We start from the raw sequence: 11601 nt of genomic DNA on the forward strand, positions 1-11601 counted from the left end.
TTTTGGTGGTGGTGCTTTTTCCTCTCAAAAGAGATACTGAATGTTAGTTATACAGAGCAAGTTGTAGACATATTTTTAAAAGCAATACCATGGCCAGCCTTTTGTGTGAGCACTCTGTATCAGGAGACAATATTGGCCTGTACTTCTGTGATTGCTCTAAGCTGATATTTACATTTCAAAAACAATGTATTGAGCTTTCAAGGGTGAAAAGTGCCTGTTTATGTAAATTTAAAATGTGTAAGGAATCAATTGGGTTTTGTTTTTCAGCTCTCAGAAACAGAGTTTAGCACTGACCAGCGATATAAGTGTTCTTGAAATGTCTCGAAAGGAACTTGAAAATCAGATGGGATCTTTGAGAGAAAAACATCAACGGGATGCAGCCAGTCTGAAAACTCAACTCAGTGAAGCTGAGAGTCAAGCAAAAGATTTTCAGAAAGAGGTAACATGAAATATTTCCATTTTGCAAGAAAGTAGGGCCCTGTGACTGACCTTTTTAAGCTAAAAGAAAAGGGAAAGTTTTCTAGTAAAGAATTTTTTTCATATGTTTATTGCAAGCAGTTTAAATGATAGCTAAGTAAATATAAACTGGGAGTGAAATCTAAAAAGGAAGACTTCAGGTAAATACATGTTTTCTTTGAGAACTTCACTTACATGCATTACTGTAGTGAATTTACTTTTAAGATGTTCGGACAGGTAAATCATTATTCAGTCTTCATGAACAGCATGGTCCAGAGTTTCTTTATCTGTTATGAGTCAAAGTTCATTCTTTTTTTAGTCTAATCTTCCCAGTTAGATTTGAGCTGTTTTATTTGGCAATGGGACTACACATTCTTTACAAAGATCTCCTTTTATCTTAGTGGATTTGTAAGTGCATAAGGAGGAGCCAGCATTCTGAGCATGTATTTAATCTGCCTGGCCTCTAAAGATTATGTCTGGAAGAAGGCCATAGTCTCCAACACTTACTTGCTTCCTCTTACGAGTGTTTTGAATGTTTCCCTAGTTATTGTTCTTAGTTTTTTTGCAGTCCTTTTGTTTGCTCTGTGGTTAATTCATCCATGTCACATTCCTTACAATTCCCAGAATCTGAAAATCCCAGTTGTCTTAATCTCTGTTTTGTAATCAGATCATATTTGTAAAGGTGCCTCATCTAAATTTGTGGTGAGTGCCAGTACTGAAAGTCATTAGTTCTGTCCTTACTAAGCCCAGTCAGGAGGACTGCTAGAATAGAAAAAATGGAATGTGGGTTTGAAAAAGGGAAAGCTACCCATTCTGTAGGAACATGTCACATTCCCAGTACTGTTTGTACTTGACCCACACTGAGGATTATGGCATGACAGTAACAAAGCTCAATGTTTTTAAGATTAATTAAGGCTTTGCATTTACTTTGTATTTCCTTGGGTTTCCCAGCCCTGCCAAACTGGGCAAAAAAAATTAGTTTAGAAAGAAAGGAAATCTAAATTCTACCCTGCTTTTATGAAGAGTGCACTGATGCAAGGCGAGTTAGCGTAGGCAGATGACAGAAAAGGGAGCTGTGTGCTCAGCAGGTGTCAGCATGTGCATTCAGGGGTCCACAGATTGTTCTCTCTTTGTCTTTAGTATGAAAGAACACAGACTGTGCTCTCGGAGCTGAAGGCAAAGTATGAGGTGGCTGAACAACAAAACCAGTCACTCACGGAAGAGCTCAAGCAATGTAAAGAAAACCTGAAGCTGCTACAAGAAAAAGGAAACAATGTAAGTCTGTACCAAATGTGTGGGGAAGTCAGGTTATGACACTGGCAATCCTGTTGATTGAAGGAATATGGAAGAGTCAAATAGAAAAGGATGGACTTGAAAATAAAAGCTGTGTACCATATTATGCAAAATTCCATTCTGGTCCTACCTGTGCAGATTTGCAGATCATTACACTGTTACAATTACGCATGAAAGTTAAATTTACAGTTGCTTGTCAGTTTTAAGTATGTCCTCAGATACCTGCTCTCTTGAAAACCTGTGGCTTAAATATTAGTGAACCAGAACTAAGTAAAATTTTCTGATTTCAAAGAATGATACAGGAGTAAAAGCTGACAAACCTGCATCCAGATGAATTGAGAAAACCTTTTCAAGCTGCTCTCATTTCATTAGTATTTATTGCAATGGATGTTCCCTCCTTACTCTTGCTTATGCTTCTTAACCATGGTTATTTCTGATGGGCTCATGCTTTAAACAGTACAGTTGAACTGTCCTTTCTATTCAGTAATACAAACAGTATTTTTGATTTTTCAATTTATTTGAGAGGTTGTATCATTAGAACTGGGTTCCCAGCTAGAGGCAACTTTTTATTTTACTGAGATTCTGAAATCTCCCAAACCTTAAGGGTACGGCAGACACATTATAAGGTGGTCATAGCCTTATTTTAGGTCACTTACTACCCTGGGAGGGCTGGTTTTGTCTTCCTGTTCTGTGGTCAGTGCAGGGTGAACAGCTCCTGTAATGCACAGTACAAAACAGGAGGATAATGAGTGCTCTGTAACAGACTTCAGCAAACTGTTTCCCTAGCTACAAAGAAAGTTTTATGGATCCCATCCTCTAAATCAGTTGGCTGCTGGATGTCTAAAGTTTACATTAATAACCTTGCCATAATCAATTCTTGAATATAAACCTTGAACATCATGGAGCTGTCAAAGATGTAAAGAATTCAAAGACTTTCACACTTTTTTCAGGAATATTTTCAGGAATATAATTTCATAATTCTCTTGGAACTTGATTCTTGCTTAGAATTTTTGTGCAGTGCTCAGATAATGCTGAGTTACTTGACTCACTTAAAGCAGAAGTCAAAACCAACCAGACTAAAACCTCACCCCATTTTTATAGAAGAGATCACACTGAATAAATAATTATGAATGTGAGATTTTCTGCTCTGTTGAAAACATTAACCTCAGAATCAAAATGATCAGTGGAAAAGGGGGATAGTAAAGGGTCAAAATACTGTAAAGGAAATTGGAGCACCTGATGAAAGTGAAAAAACTAAAAGGAAATTTTAGGGAGAATTAGAGGTGAGTATTAAAATGAAAGCAGAAACCACAGCAATTGCCAAAATCTGCTTGCAGAAGAGGAGTTAATTGTGACAGTTGAAACCTGGAGGTCAGGGTGTGATGAAGAGCATCCTCCATATAAGGGCAAACTCACTGCTCACCAAACATTACTCATAGTCAGTAATGTAAAACATATCCATCTTGGGGATTGTTTCAAACATCATGGATACTGGGCTGAGTTCCAAGGTCAAATTTTTCAAGTACCATTGCCCCCTTATGCTGGAATCATTATCTGCTACTCCATTTCTGAGGACAGAAGGCGACTTCCCACTGTGGGATTTGTTCCCTTTTGCAGCCCATCTGTGTCTGAGTTTACATATCTTCATATTCTAATAAAAGATGCACAATTTTGTTGAAGCACGTAGTTAAATGCTCCTTGACAATAGGGAGATTTGTTATGTATTGATAAGTTTGTGAGGGGAAAATCTAATCATTTGGAGGTGATCTCATTGAATGTGATGAATATTTATCATTGGTTTCATTTGCCAAGAATGTGTATAACTTACCAAAAAGAAAATCTATAGAATTGTTCAGTGAACCAACAAATGTTAGATTAGGCTTCTGTACTCCATTTGGGATATAATTTAAATACAAAGTTTTGAATTTAAGTTTTACTTTTAAAAAAAGATTGCAGTATTGTGTTTTTGAAGTGCTTAGCGGCGTGGTGAGGTGAAACACTTGTGTTTGCATGCTTGTAGTCACTGGTTACTTCCTCATGTGCTTTATACAACAGATTTAATGATGTGAATGGTTTGAGATCATCAACTGCTCTGGTTGATTTAAACCTCTGGCACTTTTTTGAGCACTGCTGTGATTATTTCTGCCAACAGGCTTTCTGTGGGAAGGTGGCACTGTGATTCGTGGCACCTGTGTCACAAAAATAATCTTGCATGAAAAAGTCTTCAATAGCTACACATAATTTTTCTGTTAAGTATTTGCCTTGATTGAAAATAATTTAATTGAACAAGACTAGAATACATTCTAATATTCCTGTGTTTTGAACCATATTGGAGGTTCTATGAATAAGTGATTCCTACAAATTCATAACAGGATGAGATTTTACTTACTAATCACAATGTTTTAGAAAAGTTAACCATGAATTTATCATTTGTTTATTTATTTGACTGAACAAAATCAAGGTAGCTTCAGCACAAACAGTTTTAAAAATATTTGGCATGGTTTGACCTTAACCTCTGTGTGTCTTCGTGTGTGCACAAATATATAGAGTAGGATACAGAGAAAGCAGATGTCTTCCAAGGACAGCTTAAAAATCATGTAGGTCCATCTTTGTTTTTAATTTTTCATATCACAGATAGAGGCTGTTCCATCTAGAATGTGCGGTAGTTTCCATGAATAGAACATTGCAGAGCAAAAGCGTGGATGGTTCTGAGGAGGCCATAAGCTGGATGAACCCTGCAGTCTGGGCAGCTGCTGGTTTGGCCCAGCTGCAGCATTTGATCAATTTTCAGAATTGCATTTGGTCACAAAGCTGCTGACCTGGCAGAGATGCTGAGCTTTGTGGCATCTCTGATAGAAATGTGCTTCTCTGCTTTTTAGTAATTGGGTGTGGATTGTACAGTCATGTTACAATCTCACAGAAATGTCTGAACTACTGGGTTTACCTGTGGACATAACTGTAATTGTTTCACTAATGAAGGAAAAAAGATTGTTTTTCCGGAGGCTGGTGATGGAAAATGGAAAAGGCTAACTAGCAAGGAATGAAGAAATAGCTGAAAAATCCAGTATTTGATGTGAGTCTTTCTCTCAAGGAATCCAAATAGGATTTCCTCCTACTTAGAAAAACTAAAACCAACTATAAATAAGATACAGGCACATCAGTTTAACATTCATATTGTTTTCAAGTGCTAAATTCCAAGTTGTGAGAAGAGGTTTCTTGGAACATTTTCTGCTTACTTCCCTTAATTTTTAAACATCCATGTTCATTTGAGTAGAATGGTGTACTAACTTTGTATACCAGATTAGATAATGCTGTAATGTGTTAGATGTCTTTAATACATTTCAATTAAAACAAAACTTACTGACTTATTTTCCCCTCTCTAAATCATCTTTACATGATTGATTTATATCACAAAGTGATTTTTAATATCCCTTCCCTTCTTTAGCCTTCCATATTACAACCCGTCCCAGCCGTATTCATCGGCCTAATCCTGGCTTTCCTGTATTGGTGTTACGGCCCATTGTGGTAGCGAAAGGTACAAGCACTACTGTTCAGTCAATGTATGTTTGTCCCTCTCACCTGTTTGTGCCATTTCTGTATCAAATACTGCATGGTGAAATGCTCACAGGTATTCCTTTACCTGAAGCAAACCCTTCATTTAATATGCCATTCTGTTGACACTGACAAGCTGAGCAATCCACTAATCATTTAACATCTCTGTGATTTCTTTAATTCTAACAATTAATTTTGTTCTAACTGGTGCTTGAACGTGCCTCTTCTAACTCGGTCTCAGTTTGTCTTCAGCAAATGGGCTGCCTTTTGCACAATGCTGCGATGCTAGGGCTTGTAAGAAAACTTAATTGCTTAATTAACTGTGAAAAATGAAGAGTTTGCCTCTAATAATAAAATTCAACAAGCTTTGGTTCCTGTCTACGGACTAAGAAATTTCTCTCTGGCTCTAAACATTTTATTTTTTCTCACTATTACTGATGGAAAGATGGAAAAAAAAAAGACAAGAAATAGGTGGTTGGTTTGTATTCTGAACTCTCAGCTTGCATTTTCTCTTGTCTCTCAGTGTGTCCTCCTCTTAAAATGCCATTGTTGTCATGCAATGTTGTGAGAGTCTGTTAAAAATGGTGTTGTTAGGATCTGCTACAAACTAAGTCACAGATCTGGATTTAAACGGTCAAAAGTTAACGATGTGCATAAACCTCTGTCTAGCCTTGACTTGGCATGAGCAATGCTTTAAACATCTCAAGCCTCTGCACGTTCAGTGGCAGATTTCTGTGAGGTGTGTACAGTAACAAAGCTGGAAATACAGAGCTGCCAGAACTCCTCCAGACGATCCTCAGTCACAAAGAGGTGTGGAGTTCCCTGTGCTGGAGGAACGTGGTTTGCTGTGGTGCTCCAAGTCAGGACTAGCCTGCAGCAGGGCTCGCGGGTGACATTGTAGTGATGCCTATCAACAGGTACTCAGGACTTGCAGGAACCACGAGGTAAACTGATTAGTATGAATTAGAACAAATATGATATTGATTTCTTTTTTCTCTCCACACAGAGACAATGGCCTTGGATGCCTGTGATGGCAGCTTTGGTTGCTGTAACAGCCGTGGTGCTGTACCCAGGCCTAACCAGAGCTTCTCCATGAGAACTGTTGTTGAATCCATACACCGTCCTCCCTTTAGAAGCTGGCAACATTCATATACTGAGGGAAAACAGATTAATTCTCTTCCTTTTTACCTCTTAATACAGCACAGCTCTGCGTGAGAACAGCAGTAGGGTCATTTGCTTTAAACTGTATAAAATGTATCTGTCTATAAAGAGGGAATAAAATTGTGATTCATCATACTGTGAGCAATATTTTTGCTTACAACTTCATGCAAGTTTTAAATTAGTATGTTTGGATTCTGAATACTATAATGGTGGCCTAAAGCAGGCTTCTTGGTACCAAATTGTGCTAATGGCTAGGGTTGTGGACACTGACTTTAGAATCTGATTGCTAGACTTAAGAGGAAGATACTGATTTGGACATCCAAGCCAAGTAACCTTGCAGATACTTGGGAAACAGATGCAGTGTGCTCAGTGCCTTTCAGTATGATCTATTTTTTTTTAAACTAGCGTGTCATTTTACTTGCTGTTAGTCACTGAGCTGTTGGGAACAAGACTTAAGAAAATTTCTCTTACAACGCCTTTCGAAGGAAGCATATTTTTCTTTCATAAGGATTGCTTTATTAATGGGTTTTGGGAATAAACATAATTCATGTCCAGCCTTAAAGAGATAGAGATACTGATGGTGAAGACCAGCCTAAAGTATTTAGTGTGAGCGTGTGCGAGTGTAAGCCTGTGTGTGTTCTTGAGTGAACTAAGGTGTTTCTGGGAGCAAGTACTTGGTCATTTGATGGACATAGTGTAGTGATTCAACTTACGTTAACTTTAGTTTGAATGTAATTTATTAAATTTCATATATTTAAAGAGATATGTTCTTTAAAAGTATGAATACCTTCTCACATATCACATGTATCAGTTTATTTTTTCAGTCATTTGATACTTTCTGACTTGAGCTGGAGAAGCTCTTTAGAATAAGCTTTTGTGGACGTAACTTTATTAAGAGAACTGTTACAGTACGTCTGTGATCAGCTGAGACAGTCTAGATACATATAATACTACAAAATTAGAATCATATTCCTGATGAAGTATTGTCAGGTGAAGATGATTTTAATTTGGTAGTAAAATTTTGTGGCTCCTTATCACATGGCTGTAAGTATGATGCAGTGGTCCCCATTACAAAGTTTATTTTCCTTATCTAAATACTATAACTATTGTTATTTGCTGACTTTTGGTGGGAATCACTGTAGTTAGTGCTGAATTAAATGTAGACCGTAGTTGTCTTGTTCAGCTCAACAGTTCTGTCAAAAAAGTTTATTAAAGACTTAAAAAACTTTTTTAAGAATGGTAAAGTAAAATGACTCTGCTAAAGGAATCTTCAAAATAGGGAGGTAATCTCAGCAATTCAATTGGCTTTAAAGAATGTTATGGCAATCGACAGATAGTTTAAATATTTAAATAGAAATTTAGTATATAATTTACTTTGTGAGGTTTTAAGGGTCATTGTCCTTTAATTAAACGTTCTATCTTAAGTTACATGGGATTTGCTAATGGGAGGATTATTAGTTGGAGAAAATAGTCCACAAGTGACTTGTAGGAAATAACTATTGTCATTTAGTTCATTCATTTCATCCTTTTCATCCTTTTCAGTTGCAGGAAGCCACCCAACCACAGAACACTCGTATGCCAGTGGTACTTAGTACCTCTTGTATATAGGTTATTGCAAATATTGTTCTGAAATGCTTAACTTCAGAATTACATTTTTTTAAGTAATTAATTGTTTTAAATCTATTTTGTAAAGATATAAAAATACAATAGAATTTCTGGAGTACAGATTAAACTATTTGCACTAACACACGTGATGTGCATGATTTAATAAAATAATACTCTCCCTATGCATGTTTGAGTTGAATGTCATTTGAAAACAAGAGATTCATGCTAAGTTTCTTTTGCACTAGATATTGCCACAGTTACTAGGCACAATGTCTGCAGCATGTACAGTAAGAGCAAAAGACTTTTTTTTTTTTTTTTTTTTTACCTTTTATTTCACATTTGCACTGGTTTAAGTTTTGGTCTAGCTGATCCCTCTGTGGTTTTCAGAAGGAAGTGGGGGTAGGAGGGAGTCATGGAAGGCTTGGGAACTTATTGCCATGGAGGAGGAAAAGGTGTTCTGAGCTGCAGGGTGGATGTGCCCATGGCAGGGGTGGTGACACGGGAGGAGCAGTGGCTGCGGGTCCTGGGCAATAGAGGAAAGCCCTGCTGGGGGAAAGGCTGCCTGCTCACCTCTTTAGTATCTCTAACTCCCTCTTTGTCCCTCTTTCAGCTACTGTTTCTTTTGCAGTGGATTCCCTTCCCTCCTCCCTGCTGGTAGCATGTCCAGGTGGTGTGAGCAGGTGGAGCCTGGCAGAGCCAGGGGTCCCTCCTTGCTGGCAGCAGGGAAGGTGCCAGGTTCCCTGGGGACAGCTGGGGGAGCCCTGCACCACAGCAGTTCTGCCTGGGGCCTAATTTTGTCCTTGTGTTAAAGACAAATGTTGTGTTTTCAGGAATCTTAAGTGCATCAGAGAGCTGCAGTTTGAGGCCCAACATGGTTGTATTAAAGGACAAATTCTTCTAATTCCATTATGTGCATGTATGCATATTTATATTATATACACAGGTGCATAGTACACATTGCATGGGGGTTTGTGCTTACAAGTATACCCGTGGTTCCCTAATACAGTGCCTTTTCCAGGACTTCTTGACATGTGCATGTTCAAAATGACAAGGAATGAGCTAAAATGCACAGTTCACTCTTGTGTTGTGAGAATCCCTGGAGAAGGGTTGGGTAACTGGGAAGCTGCTGTTCTTCAGTGCTTCGATACTAAAACACCAAGTGGAGTTATTTTGCAAGGACTCCTTGCACAAACCTTTCTGGTTTTTTATTGCTTTTTTTTAAATAGTAAATCTGTGTGCTCTTCTACATTCATATTTAGGTTCTTTCTTTTGTAAGGCTTGATTAGCTAAGCCTTGGAGTTACTATACCGAGCAGCTTTTCACACGTGTGAGATGCTCCACTTGTAAAACAAGTCCTCTGAGCTTGCACTGAAGTTTCAGTTTTTAAAAAGATTCCTCATAGTAGCAAAGTTAGAGAGTTGTTTTATCAGTTGCTAGTTCAATTTGGAAGATTCAGTATAAATCTTAGACTATCCGAACACTTCTTCAGGTTTGTCCTGGTGTCTTGAGTGAGGCACCTTTTTTAAATTCTGAAAGAATTTACCTACATGGGGACTACAATAGTAAGCCTTTTATTTAAAAATATAAATATGTGAAAAATATAGTGTGATTTTCCTGTTCCTTGTAGCTGAATTAAATGCGTTCTTCCAGAGTCTTTGCCTCATCCTTTCTGCAGAATGTCTGGATTTTTTGGTGCTAAATGGAGAATTGTGAGCCTGCACAATATATATTGCAAGAGTTCTCATAAAACAGAGAATTAGTATCAGATGACTGATAGCTGAAGCAAAGGTAATCAATCACCTGCATGTGTATTTGTGGGTTATATCCCTATGTTATTTTTCTAATCAAGTCTTCTGAGTATGTTACCTGTTCCAGATTTGTGTGCTTTATGTAAGATTTTGAATGTCTCCTGCCTTAATCCATAGGGTTCTGCCACTTCAAGAATCATTTCTTCAGCTTGAATCTTCTCCATGAAAAATCCACTGCTGAATTCATTCCACCAGCAGCATCTGAGTGCTTTAAAACACCAGGTCACCACTATGGCTTTTGGGAAGCCTCTGTCCTTTGCACTGGCTCTGCAAGTGAGGCTGGCTGGATTTCACTAGAGGCCTTTTCTTCCCTCTGGCTGTTCATCCACCATTAGTGTTTCAGTAGCAACTGTCTCAAAATTTTGAGTCTCCATTAATAATAGTAATTGATCATATAACAGAATTAGAAGCCATATTCCTTCCTTCTCTCTTGCATATACCTCTGGGTCTGTTTGAAGGGTGATTGCTTCCTGCAAACAGCTGCATTGAATTCCTCAGATCCAGTTGATTTTTTTCATCCCAGTCCCTCTTTGCACATGCTTATCAACACAGAATTCCTCTTTCTTCTCTGGTGGGGAATTAGGCTGCAGTATAGGGGATTATTTTCTGGGCTTCCTGGGTTTTTACTTTGTACCAGCTTGTTGAAAGTGAGCAGAGGTTTGTCCAACAGAGCCAAGTTCTTCTGCTTGGAAGAGAGGGGCTGCACCCATTCCTGCTTAAAAGCTGGGTGCTACCAGTGTCCAACTAAAGGCTCCCAGCAGAAGAAGGTAAATCAGCAGTTGAAACACAGGTTTTGATGGGAAGGGACATTACAGGCTCAAGTTCCCATTTATAAAGGTAAGGGGAACTCATCTGATCACTAATCTGAATATAGTAAGTCATAAAACTTCAGTCTGATTTCATCAGCAGCAGTAGAACATCAAAAAGTTCAGCATTTGTTAGAAAAAAAAGAATTCTTGCTTTAAGAACTTCAGAAAAAGGATCAGTTGCCTGTGTAGATAAGGTACGTGAGCATCTACTGTTCTCTCAAAAAAAAAAACCCAAACCAATCCCCAACCCTCTGCTTGAGTTCATCTTCCTTTGGCTTCCAAAAATTGAACGGCAGTACGTCTCTCTTGGAGGATGTTCTTTCGCTGCAAATGTTGTCCTGGTCCAGGGATTTGACATACCATGATCATACCTTCCAGTCTTACTTTATATGAATGGATTGAATTTTTAAATTTTTTTTCTTCATCCCTGTAGTTTTTGTTGTCAGCTTTTTAAACAATTTTTCATTTTCCAAATGTTCTCTTGTGAAGAGTAGATGCCAGAATAGAACATGTCCTTACAGTTACTACCTACTAACATCATATGAAGAGACAATGAGCTTTATATCCTGCTCTGGTATTCTTGTTAGATTGTCTACCAGAACTTTTTTTTGGGGATTCACTTGACTTCTAGATTTTAACCTTGTCAATCAAATCACTGTACTCCTCATATCACCTCAGTATGAGGTGCACCCTGTGGTATCTGACTTTGCAATATTGTCTGGTAAAAACCACTGTGGGCAGCAGGCCCAAGCAGCAGCCTGTTCCCATGACTGTTCAGCACAGCATTGACAGGGTTTCTTTTCCCTTCAGGTTTTATAGGGATTGCTCCTGAAGCTTTATTCTAGACTATTGATCATACACTGTTGAACAGTACTGAGAGAAAAACTGATCCATGAAGCACAGTAGGGAAAATATTC

At 38.1% G+C, this 11601-nt stretch overlaps 1 protein-coding gene across 32 annotated transcripts in view; it reads left to right on the forward strand.

The window, feature by feature from the left end:
• The window catches only part of SLMAP (sarcolemma associated protein), an 80972-nt gene extending 69806 nt beyond the window's left edge, over positions 1 to 11166 (forward strand). For 18 of the 32 annotated variants that reach the window (XM_014251597.2, XM_014251592.2, XM_014251596.2 and 15 more), the window contains 3 exons: positions 268 to 439; positions 1597 to 1731; positions 6308 to 11166. In XM_014251597.2, the coding sequence (XP_014107072.1) occupies positions 268 to 439; positions 1597 to 1731; positions 6308 to 6397 (397 nt within the window). In that variant the 3' untranslated portion in view covers positions 6398 to 11166. Of the gene's footprint in view, positions 1 to 267; positions 440 to 1596; positions 1732 to 5194; positions 5285 to 6307 lie in introns of all 32 variants that reach the window. The other 14 variants (XM_014251598.2, XM_014251588.2, XM_088062061.1 and 11 more) reach the window with 1 other exon arrangement.
• Positions 11167 to 11601: the final 435 nt, after the last annotated feature.

Source organism: Pseudopodoces humilis, chromosome 13 (genome assembly GCF_049639895.1).
Source record: "Pseudopodoces humilis isolate 2021_Gansu_Grassland_sample_001 chromosome 13, ASM4963989v1, whole genome shotgun sequence".
NCBI lineage: Eukaryota > Metazoa > Chordata > Aves > Passeriformes > Paridae > Pseudopodoces > Pseudopodoces humilis.